General features: G+C 35.6%; 3 protein-coding genes across 5 annotated transcripts; 1 reads left to right on the forward strand and 2 right to left on the reverse strand.

Annotated features, from left to right (window-relative positions):
- Positions 1 to 1,570: 1,570 nt before the first annotated feature.
- On the reverse strand, positions 1,571 to 4,499 carry si:ch73-193c12.2 (uncharacterized). Its single transcript, XM_067374628.1, has 4 exons — positions 4,397 to 4,499; positions 4,135 to 4,228; positions 3,959 to 4,046; positions 1,571 to 2,144 (listed from the first exon to the last, which is right to left on the reverse strand). Exons 1-4 carry the CDS (start codon positions 4,422 to 4,424, stop codon positions 1,623 to 1,625), a joined length of 732 nt encoding a protein of 243 aa, XP_067230729.1. The 5' UTR covers positions 4,425 to 4,499; the 3' UTR covers positions 1,571 to 1,622.
- Positions 4,500 to 4,700: 201 nt separating this feature from the next.
- psmb3 (proteasome 20S subunit beta 3) lies at positions 4,701 to 9,217 on the forward strand. The gene is made up of 6 exons (XM_067373579.1): positions 4,701 to 4,859; positions 7,008 to 7,192; positions 7,281 to 7,388; positions 7,683 to 7,860; positions 7,944 to 8,038; positions 9,038 to 9,217. The coding sequence occupies exons 1-6, from the start codon at positions 4,857 to 4,859 to the stop codon at positions 9,084 to 9,086; spliced, it is 618 nt and encodes a 205-aa protein (XP_067229680.1). The 5' UTR covers positions 4,701 to 4,856; the 3' UTR covers positions 9,087 to 9,217.
- Positions 9,218 to 14,408: 5,191 nt separating this feature from the next.
- zbedx (zinc finger BED-type containing X) lies at positions 14,409 to 21,796 on the reverse strand. 3 transcript variants are annotated; one of them, XM_067374021.1, is made up of 3 exons: positions 21,457 to 21,796; positions 18,320 to 18,580; positions 14,409 to 16,517 (listed from the first exon to the last, which is right to left on the reverse strand). In XM_067374021.1, the coding sequence occupies exons 1-3, from the start codon at positions 21,622 to 21,624 to the stop codon at positions 14,796 to 14,798; spliced, it is 2,151 nt and encodes a 716-aa protein (XP_067230122.1). In that variant the 5' UTR covers positions 21,625 to 21,796; the 3' UTR covers positions 14,409 to 14,795. The 3 variants fall into 3 exon arrangements, with proteins under 3 accessions (XP_067230122.1, XP_067230123.1, XP_067230124.1); XM_067374022.1 differs by lacking the exon at positions 21,457 to 21,796 and adding an exon at positions 19,001 to 19,040; XM_067374023.1 differs by lacking the exon at positions 18,320 to 18,580.
- Positions 21,797 to 24,240: the final 2,444 nt, after the last annotated feature.

The following is a 24,240-nucleotide window of genomic DNA, read 5'->3' on the forward strand; positions in this document are numbered from 1 at the left end:
TGGGTAGTTTTATTTAACTCAACTATTGTTTAAAAATGACTATATGTCTGGCTTAAAATATGTTGAAAATTAAAAATCAGACACATAATTACTAGAGGCAACAATAATCATAATAATTATTATTTTTGATTCATTTTAAGCAAGCAATACAGTCATTTTTAAACAATAGCTGAGTTAAATAAAACTACCCAGCACGTTGGGCAAACATTTAACCCAACTGCTGGGTTAAAACAATCCAATCGCTGGGTTTGTCCATTTTCAACCCAACTTTTTAGTGTATAGTAAGTATGTTGAAATAAAGTGTTACCTCAACTTTTGCTTAATCTAAAATACAGTATAACCTTTTTTCAGATACCTCACAAATGATTCTTCACCACATTCGGTGTTAAAATAGCAACTTAATAAACTGAATGTCTCACACTCTTGTGTTCAGAATGTAAAAGCTCATTTTGTTTATGTGCTGCTTTGTGGGTATATTGTTTTTCCGTCTGTGTTGCTCTCTGTTGGATTTGTTCAATAATAAATTTTTTAATCATGATATGTTGGTTTGTTGTCTTGTTGGTTTAGTATGATTACTAAATTTATTCTGTTTGTTGGATTTGTGAAAGAGTAATACTGAAAATTATTTGTCCTCCTGAAGTCAATAATTTTATCCCTTAAAACTCATCTTTGGTCACCAAAATTACATATTTAAACATTTTTTTTATCCTATGAAAAATTTTCTTCATGCCTTAAAATAGCTTGAATGTAACTCTACACCTCATTTAATATATGTGGATCAATGAATATGTTAATTAGCCCCGCCTCCACTCGCTCACACCAGCTCAGAGATCCACTCGGTCAACTTACTGAGGTAAACGCTGTACAATGGTATCGCTCTTTACAACATCGGACATATAACAGTGTTAGTAGTATGATTAGTCTTTTGCTTGACCGTTATCAAACAGCTAATAATGTGTCGCTAATGCTACACAAACCATGTTCCTGTTCACCATCTCAGAGTCAGACAGCTGTCTTCTAACAATCAGCATCCTCACTATATCAGCATATAGTTCATCATACACCTGCCATATTGCTAAATCTACACGATTTTTCATATCAACAGAAAAATATATGGAAGGCCAAAAGGGCCAAAACGTGTGAAACTGACGTCTTAACACGTAATTACGTCTTAACGCGCAAATGACATCTTTATTATTATGACATCTATATTTATTTATTATATTTAATTATGTGTTAAGACGTCAGTTTCACGCGTTTTGACCCTTTTGGCCTTCCATAAAAATATACCGGGAGAACCTGGCTTCTCTCGAGACTACCCTGCTCGCTGTTAATGATATGCTAAAACCCGCCCTCACATTGACGTGATTGGTTACAAGGTAGTTCATGACGAAACTGACACCAGCGATTTCAACCGTTTTTTTTTTTATCACTGCAGGTTTAAAGAGAAAATACTCATCAATGGTGTTGACTTGCACATGGTGCATCTTAAAGCATATTAAAACATAGACATATAAACAACAAACACTTTAATTCAAAAGAACTAGACACGTGATGGTAATGCAAAACAATTTATTAGCAGAAAATAGTCGAATCTTGGAATGTAACTGTCAGTAAGAGTTTCACTTGTTGGCCAGAAATGTCTCGAGGAGTTTAAAGAGTCTTTCTTCTCTGGCAGCAGCTTCTCTTTCTCTCCTCTCCTCTCTTTCTCTGTACTCCCTTTCCTGTCGTTCTTCTCTAGCCAGCATCTCTTTCTCCCACCGCTCCTCTCTCGCAAACATCTCCCGTTCCCTCCTCTCCTCCCTCTCCAGCGCCTGTCTCTCTCTCCTCTCTTCTCTCTCTGCGGCCCGTCGGTCTCTCTCTTCTTCTCGGGCGGCAGCGCGTCTGTCTCTCTCGTCCTCTCTCTCCGCCGCTTGCCTCTCTCGTTCCTCCTGCCGCCTCTCCATCTCCCGCAGCGCTATCAACCAATCCTCTTCCTTTCTCTGCTTGATGGGAGGAGCGTCCTGAGCAAATGAGGTCAGGTGGTCTGGCTTGATGAAATGGTTGAGGGGGATCTCGCTGCTCAGCGCGCCATCCATGATGGCGTACCACTTCCAGGTCGCGATTGCTGCGTCTCCTCCCGCCATATTGAGGCTTTTGAGGTCCTGCAGTAAATAATACATGTACCAGTCATTAGAAATGTATTCATGTGGGTTTCATTTTGATTTGAGAAGCTTAATGAGTCCTTCGTGGACAAATTTGGGCACAGGTGTGATCCCATTTTTTTTTTTTAAATAAATTAGAGATGCACCGATATATCGGCCAATAAAAGCTAATTTTTTTTACACTATCGATCCTGTTGATCAAAAGAGGGCAGGAAAATGCTAAGAAACCAGTTTGATATTCAATATTAATAGTAATTATTAGAATTAATAACATTCAGAAAGTTAAGAAATATTAATTTAATCTTCAGAATTTAGTTAATGTGTGGTAATATTAATTTGAGTAATGTGTTTGTTTATAACCGATACCAGTTACTCTGAAACAAGTTAATGAAACGGAGAGAATAAAGTTCTTTCAAAATATAATAGTTAAAAACATAATGGTTAATTATTAATTATAATGAAATTATCACTAATTTAAAATAATGTATAAAAGGCAGAACCCCCAAAATATCGGTATCGGCAGATATCACTCTGAAGAATCGGCTATTGGTGGAGAAATTTGGTATCGGTGCATCTCTAGAATAAATGTCATAACACTATTTCAATAAAATAAAAACACTCAATTTATGCATTTCTTTTGTGATGTTTTTTTTTTTTTTTTTTTTGTATTTTTGAATTTATTTACCTTTGGTAATTTAAAATTACCCAATTTTTTATTGTAAAATATACTTATTTTTATGTTATGTTTATTTTTTTTTTAACTTTAGTAAAAGTATTACTCCATTTCATCAGATTAAAGTCATTAAATTACGAGAACGAATTTGTTCTCGTAATTTAACGATTTTTTTTCTCATAATTTAATGACTTTATTCTCAACATTTTATCTCGACTTTTTTTCTCGAAATTTAACTACTTTTTTTCTCATAATTTAATGAATTTGTTCTCAATCTAACGACTTTTTTCTCAAAATTTAATGAGTTTATTCTCAACATTTTATTTAGACTTTTTTCTCGAAATTTAATGATTTTTTTCTCGTAATTTAACTTTAATCTCGAGATGGTTTTATTTTTTTATTATTGCTTGACCCTAATCCTCTTCCGTATGAATGAGAGTTTGCACATTATTTAAAAAAAATAAATAAATAATTGATGTTTAAATATTTTTTTACAAATTTTATTATTTTTGCAATTATCATAGTTTTTTATAAATAAATGAATAACTAGGGGGACTTGCAGCACATGAAATTTTACAATCAAAATTACCAACTTTATCTTCTCTATTATGACCCTTTATTACAAGATGTAATATAAGTCTCTGGTGTCTCCAGAATGCCTGTGAAGTTTCAGCTCAAAATCCCCCACAGATCATTTATTATAGCTTGTCAAATTTGCCCCTATTTGGGTGTGAGCAAAAACACGGCATTTATTTGTGTATCCCTTTACATGCAAATGAGCTGCTGCTCTTTCCAGAAGAGGGCGGAGCTTTAACAGCTCAACAACAAAGCTGGAGAATCTCACACAGACAAAATGGCAAGTTTGCATGTTGGTTGCACCTCATGACTTTGATTTGGCAAATATTATTTTAGATTAATAAGCAATGATTGAAGCATTTTTTCTTAAATAAATATTTTCATTTCAACAAATTTTAAGTGTTTTTCTTCCTCGTAACATAAAGATCATCCTGACATCTTTGACTTCACATCTCTTAAATAAATGAATAGATCCCAAATGTCAAGTCACTACCTATAAGCAATGTAATTTATTAATATTTCTTCTGCAGACTTGCAAACAAGCAAAATTAAATCATAACATCACCTTATACTTCTGTTTGAGATTCTCCCACTTCTTTCGCACCCATGCAGGAGTCACTTTCCCTTCCAGCTGTTTCTCTTTCACATACAGCCTGTAGATCAACACCATCATCATCATCATCATCATCATCATCATCAATAATGCAGATGAAGGCAAATTAACACTCAGGTGTTACTCACTCGAAGGCTTTAATAGCTGCATTTCTTCTGCCTGTAAACAGTCTGTTGTTGCTGACTCTCCACACAATCAGATCTGCCGTGTTGGCATCAGTCCCTAAATCACAGAAACGACTGATAAAGATATTGTCACCACTATTTGACAAGGGAATTAATCACATGCATTGACAATTTCACGATATCCGCATGTTGTTATTGTAAAAAAGTTAATAAATCATACTAATCATAAACCGATTCATTCTGAGATTAAAAACGTGCTACTTGCATTTAAAGACTCCTTCTTCCGAGCCCATTTTAATATTTTGTTTTGTTTAGCATTGTTTTCTTCTGCTGTTCTTTCTCTCCTGTGAGTGAGAATGAAGTACGGCATTACCGCCCCCTATGGTGAGGAGGACAACACGATTGTTTTAGTCGGTTGTTGTTGTCTGTGACTGATTTAAAATGAATCACAGTTCAAAAAAACTATATAATGTATTAAAGATTCGGGAATTGTTTTTTTAATTCTTTAATTTCGTGTAATGAGACAGCTGAGGGTTTTGTCCAGCAGGGGCGCTGTCGGGGTCGCGCCTGCAGGAAGTGACGCGCGCAGCAGGAACAGTTAGCAGTTCGACAGAAAGTGTGTAGTCACCGTGTGTGACCCGCTCTGCAGCTTTATTCTCAACATTAACATTATAAAATCATCTAAATAATTCTTCATATCAGTGTCTGCGTGTACATCTGTCATCATGGTAAGTGAACACGTGTGAATAATCAGCGCGTTTGTGGATTATGATCTGTTTATTAGCACTGTAGCTCATTTGCGTTCTCGTCTTTACACATTTGCTCGTTTTAAAAACATTTATCATAACCTGCGAACTAAAAAAACTTTCTTCTAAGTATTTTTGTGTATTTATAAGTACCCCACGTGCACAATAAGCTTTAGTTATGTTGAGCGAGTGTTATTATGATGAATTATTTGCCTGGTCATGTTTAAAACGAAACTAACAGTGCATGAATGCGGGATTAATCAAGCACAAACGTTCAATAATTTTCTTAATTGTATCGGTATGTGAGAAGGGGAATTGACTTCTCTTGAACAAGTGAATGATTCTTTATAAGCGTTTCAGATGTTGAGTTATAATATGCTTTCATTCAGCGTACAAAATGATGACAGTTTGGTATTTTATTCTATATAATAACTTTATTTTTTTTTTTTGTCCAAAGGCCTTAATAATAATAATAAATAAAGATATGACATCCAAAGTATGTGAGGTAGTACAACTTGATCTCTTTTATTGAATCCAAAAGGTTTTAATAATATTTTTCTATATATAAAGATATTTTAAAGATTTTGAAGCGTCAAAAGGTCATTCGGTTTAACCGTCTAAAGGCCAATACAGCCATTTAATTTGTGATTAAAATACCTTACAGTTTAATAAATGTATATATTTTTTATTCTGGCATGATTTATAACATCATATATCAACATAGTGCAAAATGGTATTAAAATTACGTGCACAAGTCGCTTTGTTATGAGAAATTATGTCCAGAAAAATTAATTTCATTGATGTCATTTGGAGTAACCGATATAAAGGGACCATTTTGGATCAAGTCATGCGGTCAGGATCATGTGACAGGATGTGACATCATTCATACACCTGCAAAGGACCACATGATCGTGAAGTAAAGTAACTAACTCTCTCTTAACTATTTGAAAAATTTGTGTTTTCACTTGCTTATACGCATGTCCTGAAACATCAGGTAATTCGGTAAAACTGATAAAACATGGAAAATGTTGTAATATTTTACTAAATATAAAATTGTCCTTTTGCTAGCTAGCTAGATATCTGCCTGTTAGCATCGGTTAGTCATTCGGTGTAACCAAAAGTGTTATTCGATAATACTGAAATTTTGGTTAAACCGAATGACTTTTAGGTGGCAAATTTTGTCCATCTTGTAAAAAATGACAAAAGCAGTGTTAATTTACTATAAAAACAATGAGATTATGTGGTTAACACTTAATACAACTTCAAAATTAATAATACAATATCTCCATTATGTTTTTTAACACTTGTAAAAACCTTATGCGTCAATGACCCAAACAAAAAGCAGTTTCTTAAAGTCGCCCTGTGGTGAAAATCAAGTTTTTAATGTTGTTTACATGTCTATACGGTGTTTTTAATATGCTTTAAGGCGAATTATTTGCAAATTTATATGTAAACACCATAGCTGAGTATTTTCTCCTTAAAACTGCAATGATCAAAAACGCGGTCGAAATCACTGGTGTTTCTTACATCACAAACTACCTTGTAACCAATCACATCAACGTGTGGGCGGGCTTTAGCATATCATTAACTATGACTGATCTGAAGCAGGGGAGTCTCAAGAGAGAAGCCAAGTTTATTTTTCTGTTGATAAGAAAAATCAGGTTGATTTAGCAATATAGCAGGTGTATGATGTATATTACTATCTTATATACTGAAATAGTGAGGATTATCGTTAGAAGGCAGCTGTGTGACTCTGAGATGGCAAACGGGAACATATAACATTTGCAACACATTATTAGCTGTTTAAAAACATAATCAGGCAAAAGACTAATTATATTAATTACCATTATGCGTCTGATGTTGTGAAGAGCGATGCCATTGTGCAGCGTTTACCTCAGTAAGTTGACCGAGTGGATCTCTGAGCTGGCGCGAGTGAGTGGAGGCGGGGCTAATTAGCATATTCATAGATCGTGTACTAAATGACGCAAGGATGTAGAGTTACATTCAAGCTATTTTAAGGCAGGAAGAATTTTTTTTCACAGGAAAAATTTTGGTGAGTTTTAATGGATAAAATTATTGACTATGGGGGACTTTAAATCTTTCATCGTCTTTGTTGTCTTCTGCCTATAGTCTATTATGTCATATAATGGAGGTGCCGTCATGGCAATGCGGGGAAAGGACTGTGTGGCGATAGCAGCAGACCGGAGGTTTGGCGTCCAGGCTCAGCTGGTTACCACCGACTTCCAGAAATTATTCCCCATGGGAGATCGACTCTTCATCGGGCTGGCAGGTCTTGCCACAGATGTACAGACAGTGTAAGAATATAATATTATAATCTTAATATCTTTAACAGCACTTGTCACTTTACCTTATATATAGTATAACCTTCTCCTTTTACTCTAGATCTCAAAGGCTGAAGTTCCGCTTGAACTTGTATGAGCTGAAGGAAGGTCGTCAGATCAAGCCGAAGACCTTTATGAGCATGGTGTCCAATCTTCTGTATGAGAGGAGGTACATAATGCACTTCTTTCCTCGCTACTTCCTGTTAATTTGCACCAAATACCCCCAGGAATCTATTGTATGATGTTTATTAAGTGCACAAACAACATGCTTGAAATATAGAATGAATGCCTAATACATCAAACTGGAAACGGATGCAAAAAACATACCTAATATAAGCAGGATTTATAGTCAGGCTCGAGACCCGATTCCTGGCGTTCTCAGCGCCATCAAAATAAAAGTCCCATTTACAAAACGGCTGGTATGCCGTGTACAGAATTGTAACCTCTCATGTCCCGGTCTCAGGTTTGGGCCGTACTACATTGAGCCTGTGATTGCTGGTCTGGACCCAAAGACCTTTGAACCCTTCATCTGCTCCCTTGATCTTATTGGATGCCCAATGGTAACAGAAGACTTTGTCGTGAGCGGCACTTGCTCCGAGCAGATGTACGGCATGTGTGAGTCGCTATGGGAACCTGACATGGTAAGTGGATGTCTACATTACCGTATTGAAGGCTGATTCATGATGGTTTCCTCATAGGTTATGCTGTTGATTGTGTTCTCTAGAAACCAGACGATCTGTTCGAGACCATCTCACAGGCCATGCTGAACGCTGTTGACAGAGACGCCGTGTCTGGAATGGGAGTCGTCGTTCATGTCATGTAAGCGTTTCATCAAATGACAACCATTAACTTTTAATTAACTGAGTTTAATCTGCACATTTTTACTGAACTCAAAACAGCTTTTAATGTCTTTATTCACTGTATACACTGGGATGTTTAATGCTTTTGAAAGTCTCTTCTGCTGCTATTTTTTATCAAAAATACAGTAAAAATTGTGAAATATTTTTTCCAATGTAAAACAGTTGTTTTTTATGTGAATATAAAGTAAAGTGTAATTTATTCCTGTGATCAAAGCTGAATTTACTCCAGTCTTCAGTGTCACATGATCCTTCAGAAATCATTCTAATATGATGATTTGATGATCAAGAAACATTTCTGGTTATTATTAATGTTGAAAACAGTTTGATGCTTCAGAAACTGTTTTAAGTATATTCAACATTCTTGATTTTTTTTTTATCCAACAAGGATTCATTATTTTAATGACAGAAGAAATTTAGAAATATATACAATATACATATTTATAATGCAAAAGATTTATTTCAAATAAATGCTGTTCTTTTGAACTCACTATTCATCAAAGAATTATGAAATGTATCAGTTTCCACTAAAATATTAAGGAACAAAAAAAAAGTTTGCAACTTTGATAATAAGATCCATTAGTAATAGAGCACTAAATCATTATATTAGAATGATTTCTGAAGGATCATGTGACACTGAAGACTGGAGTAATTCAGTTTTGATCACAGGAATAAATTACACTTTACTATATATTTATATATTCACATAGAATTGTTTTTTTAATGTAATAATATTTCACAATATTACTGTGTTTTTGATCAAATATCAAATAAGAGACTTCTTTCCAAAACATTAAATGCATTAATTGACAAAACATGGATTATTCCAAATGTAATTAATTTTGTTTGACGTCTTGAACTGAATATATTAATGCATGGTCCAGATTCAGACTAAAGTTTTTTGTTTTGACATTTCTAGAATTCGTTGAGTTGATGATGGTGTAATGTGTTTATTTCACAGTGAGAAGGATAAGATAACCACACGCACCCTGAAGGCCAGGATGGACTAGAGAAAACTGCTGCTGTTTCCTCTCCAACAACCACATTTGTTTTGTTTTTGTACTGAAATAGAATTTGCCTCGTTCCACTTGTCATCATCAAGATTGAATTGTTCAATAAAACTTTCTGATATTTACTCACTTCCTAGTTTTGTGGTCAGAGGGAAAAGTTCCATGTATTGGGAAAGATGCATGGAAATTCAGAAAGGATTTACTACACAAACATGGAAGGTACTGACTGAAGTGAATTGAAAGCCATATTTAGCTTCAGTATGTACATGACCAGTGTTAATCTCAAGATGTTGAACTCTGAACTTTATTCGAGATAAAACTCAATAAAACAGATCCTGTAAATGAATGGAGTCATATAAAAAGATGCACAACCATAAATTAATGCAAATAGGCAGAATTTATTTCTCTTTATGCATTGACTTTTATTTAATTGTTTAATCTGTAGAAATGTGGTGAAATGACAGGGATGTTACTTTGGATTCTGATTGATTGGTTTATTTCTAGTTCAGGGTTCGAAATGGTTTGAGTCGATGAAAAGCTAATAATTTATCAGAATGTAAAATCATTAATGTGAATGCATAAATTCGTTCAGACAAATATAAGCTTTTGAAAGTGAATTTTAAACATATTACCCTTTTAACTTGCAGTGTAAAATCATAACTATTAGGCCGTCAAAAATTCATTGTAATTCACAACAATAATATATTTATATCTTTTTTATAATTAGTTAAAACTATAATATTATTAATAGTCCCTATACTCAGTTTTATTTATAAATAATAAAATCAATTAAATTAAATTTAAAAAAAGATCAATATTTCATCTGTTTAATTGCATGTATTCATGTGACGTTTACCAACATCACAAAACCGTGAATTATTGAAATATTAGGGTTTGGGAGAGAAAAGCCTGTCTATCGCCCCCTGCAGGAGAAATGAAGAATGACGAGGCTGAGCTGTTCTCAGCAGAAAGCAAAATTAAATAAAATAAATGAAGGAATTGAGTTTAAAAGGATAAATGATCAGCTGGCAGAGTATGAAGTGTGTTAGCTGAGCAGTGAAAATGAAGCAAAAGCTTACAGCACATGGTATTTCCAGGCGGTTTTGCACAGAAAAACTCCACAATAGTTTTCATAACCTTCAAAAAGAGGGGAAAAATAGAGAACAATTGATAAGTTATATGAAAAGTTTAATGTTTTAGAAAAATTTTTTCAGGATTTTTTTATTATTAGAACATTAAAAACAGCATTTATAAACAAGATCTTACTTACACCAAACTCTTAAATGGCAGTGTATCACGGTTTCTACAAAAAATATAAAGCAGCACAACCGTTTTCAACATTGATAATAATCAGAAATGTTTCTGATTGATCATGTGACACTGAAGACTGGAGTAATGATGCTGAAATCTCAGCTTTGATCACAGAAATAAATTACACTTTACTATATATTTAAATAGTTATTTTAAATTGTAATAATATTTCACTATATTTCTCAGCCTTGGTGTGCATAATTAAGAGAATTCTTTCAAAAACACGAAAAAAAACTTGATTAGCCCCATGAAGTCATAGTTTACTGTGATTTTAGAACAGCATCGTCAGGCACAACATGGAGTGTCTGTTCTAAAATCACTGTAAACCACACAGAGGTCTTCTTCTCAAATGGTTCCTGTCAATGTTTCATAATACAAGCACACAGCAACACAAACTGATTAATTGATAACACACAATAATCTAGTAGTTCTTCAACAATGTTCAGCAGAATGGTTGCCAAGCAACACAGACATCATTATCTGATCGTTTCTTGTAACCGGTATAACTGGTATTTCTCGCAGTGCTGTTCTTGCATACCGCAGCTCTCATGAACTGCAAATACTCTCTTCCCAGCTTGAGATAATGATACCAGGCATTTAGATGTTTCTCACTTATAGGCAAACTCCTAGTTCTTAATCATAAGTGCTTGTGAATCATGGGAACTAATAAATTGGGTAACAATTAGGGATGCACCAATGATTTTTTGGGGCCGATGCTGATTTTAACAAACAATTATTGTCAGATACCAGAGCTTTAATACAGGTAATGGAGAGCAAGCAGTTCGAGGAACAAGATATTTTGCAGATTTAAAGTTTGTCAGTTTATTAAGCACCCCCCGAAAAGGCATAAGATCTGTATACTGGGTAATATACGGTAAGGGGTAGGTTCAGGGTTAGTACCCAGTTATTGCAATTACTATAATAAGTACACAGTATGTACATAGGAAAAAGGACTGTAAAATAAAGTGCTACCACTTTTGTGGTGATTTTATTGGAGTGAAAACAGATGCAATAAACTTAAAAGGATTAGTTCACTTTCAAATTAAAATATCCTGATAATTCACTCTCCTCCATGTCATCCAAGATGTTCATGTCTTTCTTTGTTCAGTCAAAAAGAAATGAAGGTTTTTGAGGAAAACGTCCTTATAGTGGACTTCAATGGCCTCCATACGGTTGAAGGTCAAAATCATTTTCAGTGCAGCTTCAAAGCATTCCACACGATACCAGGCGAGAAATAAGACCCTTATCTAGAGAAACCATATGCCATTTTCTAAAAAACAAATTTAAATTATATACATTTTAACCATAGATGCTCGTCTTTAACTAGCTGTCTTCTTCTCTATTAGAATTCCAGCAGTGTAGACACTGCTAAGTGTATTACTGCCCTCCTCAGGTCAAAGTTTGAACTAAATTGTCATATTCAATATGCTAGTGCAAGTATATGACAATTTAGTTCAAACTTTGACCTGAGGAGGGCAGTAATACACTTAGCAGTGTCTAAACTGCTGGAATTCTAATAGAGAAGAAGAAGAGAGCTAGTTAAAGACGAGCATCTATGGTTAAAACGTATATCATTTTAATTTTTTTTTTTTTTTTAGAAAATGAGCAATGGTTTCTCTAGAAAAGACCCTTATTCCTCGCTGCAATGAAATTATTCAACCATTTGGAGGCCAGTGAAGTCGACTATATGGAGAAAAATCCTGGAATATTTTCAACGAAAACCTTAATTTCTTTTCCACTGAAGAAAGACATGAACATCTTGGATGACATGGAGATGAGTAAATTATCAGGAAATTTTAATAAAACATTAATAAAGTTTTGGTCATCATTCGGATGGGGTCCGCTACACTTATGAAAGTTACAATAATCAGCCGATAAATATCGGTAGCCGACACATTGGTGCATCCCTAGTAACAATTAAATGTTATTTTCAGACTCTTGTTGAAAAGAAAAGATCGGCCTCTGGATTTTAATGTCACATTGCTTCCTTTCTTGGTACCCCTAATAACCAAAGGCAGCAGAGACCTCAGGGAAATTACTTCTGTACAATATCAATATATAACAAATAAGGTGAATTCAGGTTGATTGGGACACATTCTGTCGAAGATTTAGAGTTTATTATGAAAATTATATGAATTACACAGTTACAATTCATAGAAATATTAATAAATAATTAGCAGCAAAAGATGGGCAATTTTGTCTCAAATTATTTCACTCTGAACTGCTTTAATTTGGAGTGAGATACAGGGAGAGTGGCTTTATTTTATCAGCGTATCACTTCATACTCACAGCTGATTGGTCCAGTTTTGGTCTGCGATCTTTAACCCAGAATAAAACCTGCTCCGGAGCAGGTTAGCCATGGAGTGTAAATTATCATGGCCTTAAAACCCCCTAAAAACCAATCCACCTTCTTGAGCCCGAAAAAGTACTTTCAAACAAATCTCAAACTTACCTGGGTAGTGGCTGAAACCAGCTTCGTGCAACAGACCAAAACACACTTAAAAGGTCCCGAAGGTTTTATGTTTTTAACTATAGATTTAACAAATTATTTTAATTTATAAAAATTATTATTTCTTTGGAATAAAAGCCTCATTAAAGGGTTAGTTCACCCAAAAATGAAATTTCTGTCATTAATTACTCACCTTCATGTCGTTCCACACCCGTAAGACCTTCGTTATTCTTCAGAACACAAATTAAGATATTTTTGATGAAATCCGATGGCTCAGTGAGGCCTCCATAGCCAGCAATGACATTTCCTCTCTCAAGATCCATTAATGTACTAAAAACATATTTAAATCAGTTCATGTGAGTACAGTGGTTCAATATTAATATTATAAAGCCACGAGAATATTTTTGGAGCACCAAAAAAACGACTTATAACACTGCTTCAGGAAGCTTCGAAGCATTATGAATCAGCGTGTCGAATCAGCAGTTCGGAGTGCCAAAGTCACGTGATTTCATCAAAAATATCTTAATTTGTGTTCTGAAGATGAACGAAGGTCTTACGGGTGTGGAACGGCATGAGGGTGAGTAATAAATGACATTTTCATTTTTGGGTGAACTAACCCTTTAACAATAAAAGGTCAAAACAAAGTCTAATAATATGAAGCATCTCTTCTATCCCAGAAGAAAGAGTTAAAGCAATATACCACTGTAGCTGCCTACAACCAAAGACTATTATATAGAAAGATGGTTCACTCCTATTAGTTATGAATGGGATAAACTGCAACGTGCAATTTGGCAGAATATGTCCTGCCCTACTAAGTAGAAGAACCAATCGCTGATTTATAAAGTCAATTGCAAAAATGCTGTTAGAAGCTCCGGTTATCATATGCTGTGCCTCATTTCGGAGGCTGCGTCCTCCGGAGGTCGCATTTGAAGGCTGCATACGTCATCAAGAATGTCTTATTTAAGAAAGTAACCGTAATAAAATTGAATGTTATTCCTTGTGAGGTGTAAAACACTGCAATTTCTTTCTAACTTTGCAATCTAATGGTTACTTTTCTTAAATGAGACCACGTCGATGACGTATGCACCCTTTAAATGCGACCTCCGGAGGATGCAGCCTTCGAAATGAGACGCAGCTATAGGAACTGGAGACTCGCGTTCAGAATTGCACATGTGTATTGGCTGGTCTAGCTTAAGCTTTTTTTAACACTATTTGAGCATAAGAAACTACATTAGACAGTTCATGTAAGAATTTTGTTTCTGATTTAAAATATGTTATTTAATTGTGAGTTCGGCAAGCAGTTTTTTTTTTTATTTCAGGATTCCTCCATTCAAATAGATAGGGCCTGGTCTTAGATGTCCGAAATAGCTGGCGTTGCAATAATGGCTGCCGAGTGAATGGTCTTCCCTTGAAAAGGAGTTATAATCATGGTAAAATCACTATGCATATCTTAAATTGTCATCTTGCTCTTACAAAATTGCAAAAAAGCATAAAATAAGAGAGGCCAATGTTCAAAAAAACACTTTTATTAATAATGAGAATCAGAATAAACAATTCTTCCACCAAGTGATATAATTTGTTTACAGTTGCTAAGCAATGTAGCAACATGTCTCATTAACGTGTGGTTACAGTTATGCATTAAGCATTTTACAACAGCTCCGAACATGATTTAAATCTTAATTTAGAGTAAGATCTAATCTTATACATCTAGATTATTCAATGACTACCATGTTCTACGAACAGTTCTAGAACCACTAGTCCAAGCTTTAAAAGAAACAAATTTATTTTTGTTTACACGTTTACTAAGAAATAAATGTTTTCCAAAATTTATTTGGTGGCACATGCTTTTGTGTAGAATAGTTGTAATATTTGGGGGGGACAGAACGTATATCCTATTAACTATACAAAAAAAAAAAAAAAAAAGTTTATTTTACAATAAACAGCATGAATTACTCCAACGCAGTAGTGATTTTGCTGTTGTAACGTAAAAGGAGTACACGCTCAAAATGTTCATCTGTGAGATGATTTCCTTTTGCGGTAACAGCGTTGGCCCCGTTGCTGAAGAGATGTTGCACAGGGGCACTTGAGGGCAGAGTTGTGTTGAACTTGATGAACACTTTTTTCACCCCTGGAAATTCATTTAGGCATTTCAGATCTTTGTTTGTGCCCTGAAGATACAGCCACACCTCTTCTGCCGCTTCCCTCTTTCCACCTTTGTTGCCAGAACTTCCAGGTCCATATGAGAAGAAATCATCCTCATGAACAGAGCCTCCATTGGTCTCGGTTTCCTCAGTCCCCTGGTCTACCTGTACAACCTCAGTGATCAACTGTGCTCGAAGAGCTTCCCTCTCATCTTCTGGTAACCACCACAATCTAAACTGTGGCATGGTGGCTGTGGCCAATCTGGCATCAGAACTGTCAAACACCTGCTTGAAGCGAGAGTCAATTGCTTTAACGGTGTTCTCAATGACCTTCGAGAACAGGTGGGTGTTTGCCGCCTTCTCCTCCAGCTTCCTTTTAAGGGTCAACAACGTTGGTATCACAATGCCAAGGAAACACTTTTCTTCTCCCTGCAGAAGGTCAAGCGCAAACGCCACTGGTTTGAAGACGTCTGTATATTCTGTGAGATATGCGGTTTCATCGGGTGTAAAACGTGTGACACCCAAGGCTTCGGTCAATTCGTTGAGCTGCGAATCAGTAAGCGACATCAGCTTGTTAACGGCATAGTATTCCGAGCTCCACTTATTCAGGCAAGGAACTGTGATTGTCATTTTTGCAATGGATTCCAATGCCTCAGCAGATTCCGTAGAGGAATGGGTCTTGTGCCATATCGCGGCACATTTTGCAATCGAGCTACTGTGCAATTTACCTGCCGTTCCATTTGAGACAGCATCCGCTAGGTCCTTTGAGGCAATCAAGTTCAATGTTTGAGCTGCACACCTTTGATGGGGTGGTAAGAAATAACTCAGAAAGAAGTCTCCACCCATTTCTCCGTCACAAAGAATACTGCCCAAATCCTCAAAGTGACTCTCCTCCACTTCTTGGTCATCCTCAGATGAGAACTCTTTAAAAGCCTTCACAAAATTGTTACAGTTGTCAGTGACGGTGGCCTGAACTTTGCTCTCGATGTTATAGGAAGAGTGAATTTCTTGAATTTTAGCAATAATGGTTTCACAGGTGTAGCTGATAGGGATTCTTGTGCAGGCAAGAGCAGCAGACTTCCTTTCGAGATTGTCCTCAAGCCAGTGGCACGTCATTCCAAAATAACTTCTGTCCTGCACCGACCATATATCAGCAGTTGTACACAATGTCTGCACTTTGTCGAGTTTCGCTTTTAGCTCCCCTTTCATTCTATCAAATGCCACATCAAGCCTGGTGACGAAAGCATTTGGGCTCATGACTTTTTTGCCTCTGCTTAATGCTTCAATCAACTTTTTGAAGCCAGGTTGCTCGAGAATTGAAATGGGTTGCACATCCTCCACGATGAAATTAAAAACCAGTGCATTTAGCCTGGATTGTGTTTGATAATAAATGGTGGGATCGGACTTAGCTTCTTTTGCTTCGGCTGATTCTTCCGTTTGATTTTCCATAATGCTTGGTCCGTAATTGCTTGGTCCATCACTGCTTGGTGCATCCCTTATTCTCTTCCTACACGCCACAGAATGCTTTCTCTGGAGGACAAAGAAATTAAAACAAGACATTTATTTTCTTTGCTTAAACTTGTTAGACACGTGAAACACTTTAAAGCATTAACTGATGGATATGTCTTGCCCTAGAAGATGAAAAATTTGGAATATTTCTTTCTTCTAGGTTTGAAAACAATGAAGAATCAATGTCCTATGAGGGATACGAGTTCTTCTTGAACTGTTGTCCATACAATAAAAGTCAATGGGGCCCCAATTCTGTTCTGGAACCGAGTGACTTTCATTGTACAGTCATGGGGATGTCCCGAGGTGCCTCAAGGCTCAGTATTGGGGCCGATTACTTTTTTTTTTTTTGCATTTGCATTTACAGTTACATTTATGCATTTGGCAGACATTTTTATCCAAAGCGACTTACATTGCATTATACTATACATTTTGTATCTGAGTATGTGATGCATTTACGTCAGCTTTTACGCAGGTGTCGTGACACGCAAGAACCAATAAGGTCTGTTCTAACGCATCACACACGCGCGTTCGAGCTTCCATGTTCAGCATATTTGATGCATACTTTTGTAACGAATGACTCGAAGTAGGGCTGCACGATTAATCGGACGATTAGAAAAAAAACATTGAAATCGCACTTAAACAATTTGGCTTATGAAATCTCAAAGCAGCGATTATTTTTTTATGCGCGGCTTGTCAATGAACTATGGCTCCAAATGCTAATCCATCTGAAAGGCACTGAGAGTTTGAATTGTTTATAATGTGCATTTGAAAAAACAACATGCATCAAAACATCTTTCCAGACATGAGAAGCATTTATTAACATCTTGTCCAACAAAAGACAATATTTAATAACATGTTTTTACTCCAAACTCACTTCACGACAGTTGAGCGTCCTTCTGTGAGATTTTGTGGCTTCTTACACAGAACAAGGCAGTCGTGTGTTTATTATCAAAACGTTTCAAACGTTTCAATCTTCTGTTTATTCAGCTACAGCGATAGTATGGGATTTCCTGGAATGACGCGCATTCTACTTCGGCAGCAGGGCATATTTGCAGTTTCTGCACAAGAGCGCCCTCTGGCTTTCAGATGAAGAAGCATTTACTACTGATCACAGAACCGTACAGCTCTGACAAGCTGCGCATAAAATAATCGCAGCTTTTGCCAAATCGCGTGCGATAAAATTGAGATGAATCGTGCAGCCCTAACTCGAAGGTAATTTATTTAGTTTTTATTTATATCTGCCATCAGAGTCAGACTGACTGAATAAATGGGAATGATTTTAATAACTTAAATGTACTTGAAGTGTGCAACAAGCACTAAGAAAATACAAGTATCGGATTGGGACTCGGTATCAGCAGATACTCAATATTCAATGACTCAGGACATCCCTACTCAAAACATTCTTCAAAATATCTTTTGTTTCACACAGACAAAAGTATCTTGGTTTGAAACAACATGAGGATGAGTAAATGATGACAACTTTTATTTTTGGGTGAACTATTCTTTAACATGTTGGACAAAGTGGGACAGTAGCCTTTAGGTAAGCTGATCTAGAAGTGTAACGGTATGAGATCTTCACGGTACAATGAAAACGGTGCAATATAACAGGATTATACACTTGATTTTTTTCCCCCCACACAACTTTATATTTTCTGTTGTTTTTGGCATTTATAAAAGGTTGTCCTATATTAATGTTGCATTTAATGCTTACAGAAAGTACAAACATAATGTTGACCTATCTATAAACCTTAAAATTAGTCATTATATTTTATAAAAGTTGATCTATAATTTATTAGTTGGCGATTTATGGTATTGTCACTTACATTCAGCTTTGCAAATTCCTTGGGGTGGTGGTCACGTAGATGGTGCATCATGTTTGAAGTGTTGCCCGCCCGAGCCGACACTTTTTTCCGACACATTCTACAAACTGGATAACCATCAACAAGGATGGTGCCTCCTGGGTCTTTTAAATACCCAAAATACTCCCAAACAACGGACTTCAGCCGCTTGGGAGGGAGAAAAAGAGGCTCAGGCTCCGACATTTCGCTGTGCTGCCGTTTGCGCATCTGGCAAGGTGAGTGACACTTAAATGAAAGAGGAGAAAGTCGCAATTTAGACATTTTTTTATGATTCCCTCTTTTCTTTACTGTTTTTTTATTGAAAATAAAACCCCTAACTTATGTTGTAATAATCGTCTTTATTTAAAACCGTGTACCGTAAAAACCGTCATACCATTACATTGCTAGTGTGAACAGATAAAGTGCTTTGATGAATAATCATAAATCAAACAACATACTGTAATGAATAAACGTCACATACATACCATACAGAAATTTAGCTGTGTCTGAAATCACCCCAATCCCATATATTGTGCATTAGATTATCCAGTGCACTCATTCAATCCCATAATACTCAACTAGAGCATACCCATGGTTTTTTTATTATCAATTAGACTTAAAGGATTAGTTCACTTTCAAATGAAAATCACCCCAAGCTTTACTCACCCTCAAGCCATCCTAGGTGTAAATGACTTTCTTCTTTCTGATGAACACAAACGGAGTTATATTAATAAATACCCTGATGCGTCTGAGCTTTATAATGTCAGTATGGGTTATCAAACAAGTATGAGCTGAAGAAAGTGTCTCCATCTACATTCACATCCATCCCTCATAAACATACTCCACATGGCTCCAGAGTGTTAATAAAGGCCTTCTGAAGCGAAGTGATGCGTTTGTGTAAAAAAAAAATCCATATTTAACAAGTTATGAAGTAAAATATCTAGCCTCTGCCAGACCGCCTCCCGTATTCAAGTTACGAAGAAAACAAATTGGCGTCACGTCACTTAAACTTTTTGCGCAAGTTGAATAGGGCGTGGCATAAGCTTTTTGAACTGCAAGAGTTTTACACTTTCTTTGCATGTTGAATACAGGGCTGGCGGAAGCTAGATATTTTACTTAAACAAACAAACAAAAAAAAACATATTTAACAGGTTTTTTTACACAAACGTATCAATTCACTTCAGAAGGCCTTTAAAGGATTAGTCCACTTTTAAATAAACTTTTCCTGATCATTTACTCACCTCCATGTCATCCAAGATGTCCATGTCATTCTTTCTTTCGTCAGTCGAAAAGAAATTCTCCATATAGTGGATTTCAATGGCTACCAAATGGTTGAAGATCAAAATTACAGTTTCAGTGCAGCTTCAAAGAGCTTTAAAAGATACCAGACGAGTCTTATCTAGCAAAACGATCGGTCATTTTCAGCAAAAAATACAACCATTTATGTTTTATACACACAAAATATCGCCTTGAACGTACTTCCCGTGTCCGTATTCTTCTAAAAGCTTACGCTGAATGTTCTACGCCTTTCCTATTCTACTTACGGTAAAAAGCAGATCTGGCTCCCCGGTCGTTGCTTAAGTAAATAGGAAAGACTTCGGAGCGTTATGAATCAGTGTGTCAAATCAGCGATTCGGAGCGCCAAAGTCACATGATTTCAGCAGATTGGCGGTTTGACACGTGATCCGAATCATGATTCGATACACTGATTCATAACGCTCCAAAGCTTCCTGAAGCAGTTTTGAAATCGTCCATCACTATATAAGTCATTATTTTGTTTTTTTTGGCGCAACAAAAATATTCTCGTCGCTTTATAATATTAATATTGAACCACTGTACTCACATGAACTGATTTAAATATGTTTTTAGTACATTAATGGATCTTGAGAGAGGAAATGTCATTGCTGGCTATGCAGGCCTCACAGAGCCATCGGATTTCATCAAAAATATCTTAATTTGTGTTCCGAAGATGAACGAAGGTCTTATGGGTGTGACAGAATGACAGAAATTTCATTTTTGGGTGAACCAACCATTTAATAACCTCTTGGAGCCGTGTGGAGTATGTTTATGATGGATGGAAGCACTTTCTTCAGCTCATACTCGTTGATCCCGTTCACTGCCATCATAAAGCTCGGATGCATCAGGATATTTATTAATATATCTCCGATTGTGTACATCAGAAAGAATCAAGTCATATAGGATGTGTCAAAGGAATGTTTTATTTACTTTTTTAAAACTATAAAGCAACTATAACTATATGACATTCACTAAATAAGGGATAGAGGTTGATTTCGGACACAGCATATTTCATACAACAAAGTTAAACCCGCCTTAAAAACATCACTGACCAACCAATCCCACCTTCGCAACTGTTGCCGTCCGCCATTTTCTCAAACGAGCTTTTGCTCTTTTTTTAACACAAGTATACAGAGGATATGCATGTTTCGAAGTTTTAGACTATATTTTACACAAACACAGTAAGATGTCGTTGTCGGATCACTTATAATTGTGAAACAAGCTACATTTTCATTTCTAGAAAGCAAAATAAACAAACCGTGAGACATACACGCGGTTATGCCCCCATTCCCAAATATACACGAATTACATCAATAACATTCTTTTCTAAAAAAGTAAATACAACGTTTTACCTACATTACATAGTCGACAATAACTAAAGAGTTTGCAACTAATAGCCTAAATGCGTTGTAGAAACACCTACGACGCCAAAAGATTTCAAATCAAATTAGGCTTTATCATTATATGAATGGATAACGTTATTACTATCGAGTATCTAGACTTAATTTGGCACCCTACATCCAACTCAACGCTTTTTAAAAGAAGAAATTAGTTTGCTACAAACTCAAAACCACTCCCACTTTTGTTGATTCGGACCCACGTTTCGCTTGAAACTCTCCTGAAAAGCTTTTAAAGTGAAAACCAGTATTTATAAGTCACCAAATGATATTATTTAACCCTTCCTTGCATTCACATTAACAAAAGCTTTCTGTGCTCGAGCGCGAATCTACCAAAAACATGCTTTCGCATATTCGCCCAACAAACTCAAAATACACAGTAAAAACAGCAATCTCTGGGTGTTAAATTGAGAAAACACGCAAACGTACCTCTAAATGCTTCTTTAGGTTGGATGTGGAGTCCCTGGCGGTGGATAGGATGTTGATTTTGGGGAGGCAGAGGTTGCACTGCACGGTGATGTTTCTGCCGCGCGTGTCTCTGAATGTGAAGTGGTGTTTGTGCATCCAGTGGTCGAAGGCTGTGCGAGACCGCTCCATCTTCACACGAGCTCTGCTCTTTTACAACGAAGCAACAAAAACAGTAAATTATGTTTGCTACTTACTGTTTAATAGTGTAATACAAAAAATAAAATATATCCTATTCTATTTGCAGACTCTTTGTTTTTGTAATCTAATTATGTAATCCAAAATATCGTGTAGTCCGTTACTACCAAACAACAGACACATTTCTTCTCTCTTCTGTTTGCTGTTTCCGGTGGAGGAGAAACTACAATAGCTCATTACCGCCACCTTTTGCTGGGATGAAGTAGACTCCAGAGATTTCACACACATATCACTGAGAAAAATACACTTTTGTGCTGCATTTCTCATCGAAGATGTCTCATTTCAGTAAAGTTGTAAAATTGACTTATTTATTGTGAGTTGTAAATTACTGTAATTAAATTACTAAGTTGTAAATTATTATAAAACACATGCGACACTAACTATAAACTCTAAAAAAAAAAAAAAAATGGACAAACAAACCCAACCGTTGAGTTAAAAATTTAATTAAAAAAATTAACCCAACAGCTGGGTTTGTTCATATCTGACCCAATTTTGGGTTGAAACAACCCAGTTTTAACACTATAAACCAATGCTTTAATAAACAAAACCTCCATTTGGGTGTTTCTTCAATTATAGCCAATTTTGGCCTTGATGATTTTGAAAATTAAAAAAAAAATGACAATTTGTCCACTACACTAAAATTTGGGATTTGTTTCAACCCAAATCCCAAATTTGGGTCAAAAATGGACAAACCCAACTGTTGGGTTACATTTTTTAATTACATTTTTAACCAAACGGATGGGTTTGTTTTTTGTGTTGAAACAACACATTTTTTTCAGAGTGTGTAATATAGCAAACTATAAACCAATGCTTCATTCTAAAAAATATTGGGTTAAAAACAACCCAAGTTGGGTTGAAAATGGACAAACCCAGCGGTTGGGTTAAATGTTTGTCCAAAGTGCTGGACAGTTTTATTTAACTCAACTATTGTTTAAAAATGACTCTATGTCTGGCTTAAAATGAACCCAAAATATGTTGGAAATTAAAAATCAGACACAAAATTACTAGAGGAAACAATAATAATCAAAAGGTGAACATTTATTAATAAGTAATTTAATAAATGTTTATTATTTAATTATTATTCATTAAACTTATTAACAAATGTTCATTTATTAAATGTTTTTAAATGTTCATTTATTAAATTTATTAAACATTTATTATGTTAATTTCCAACATATTTTGGGTTAATTTCCTGCAGGCAATACAATAATTTTTAAACAATAGTTGAGTTAAATAAAACTACCCAGCAGGTTGGGTTAAAACAACCTAATTGCTGGGTCTGTCCATTTTCAACCCAACTTGGGTTGTTTTTAACCCAGCATTTTTAATAAACAAAATCAACATTTAGGTGTTTCTTCAACTATAGGTAAATTTGGCATTATTGATTTGAGAATTAAAAAAAATGACAATCACATGTTTCGTTTGTCCACTATACTCTAACAAATGCTAGGTTGTTTCAACCCCAATTTGGGTCAAAAATGGACCAAAACATTGGGTTGATGTTACGTCTATAACGTAATGTTACTTTGCTTGGTTGTGTTCCTACTGTCTCCTTCTCTTTCAGGATTGGTCCTGGGCATAACGAGAGACTGCTGGTGGTATAAATCCCCCCGGATCCCGCTGGAGGGCGCTCTCTGCCTCTTTTAATGATTGATTGATTGTTTGCTGTGTTTGATTCTGTGTGTTAGCTCAATATGTTGTGTTACACATCGTGATTTATGCTCCAACAGAGTGCTGTTAGCCACCTTTGAGCCTTATTTCTAGAAAATCAATGTCCTGCTGACCATGTTTGTAACCTCTTAACTATCTTGGGAAGCTGTAGGAAGAGAGCGCCTTGTTTTTTACTCTGACAAAATATTTATCTCTGCCTTTTACACTTAACTTGATCAAGAAAAAAATATTCATTTAAAATATGAAATAAATGTCATAAAAACTATTAAATTTAACTTTCACATGCATGTCAACACATTGTTACAACACTAATTTTATGTTTTAAAACAAATTATAAGTAGCAGTGGCGTACCGCACATCATTTTTTTCTTTTTTTTTTGTCGCAAAACCCTGACATTTTTTTTTTTTTTTTTATTGAACAGAGAAACATTCCAGCGTACCGCACATCTGTGAGGCCCCTCCCACCAGCAGTGACGTCATGTATGAAAATTTGCCCGTCTACTTTTTTTTTTTACCGAAACATAAATTAAAATAGTCTATTAGTTTAGTCAAAAACCTAAACGGAAAACGAAAATAAATTTGGTTAATCAATTAATTAAATAAAATGCATTTAATAATCAACAATCAAATAAAAGTTTGAAAAGTTAGCTATAAGGAAGTTTTATTTAAACATTTTAATATAATCGTTTCTTCTCCAATTTGTTACTTTTTCCAATTACTTTTTTTTTGCCAGATAGAACCTTATAATACCACAGTTGGAAGTATGCTCTCTTCCCATAGAAGTAGGTCTGATATTGAGCAACGAAATTGCTGGTGGTTAAAGCCTTCAGCCCACGTGATTTACAGAGGGAGAACAATCTCTACCCCCTGCCCTCGCGG

This window comes from Chanodichthys erythropterus, chromosome 21 (assembly GCF_024489055.1).
Source record: "Chanodichthys erythropterus isolate Z2021 chromosome 21, ASM2448905v1, whole genome shotgun sequence".
In the NCBI taxonomy this organism is placed as follows: Eukaryota; Metazoa; Chordata; class Actinopteri; order Cypriniformes; family Xenocyprididae; genus Chanodichthys; species Chanodichthys erythropterus.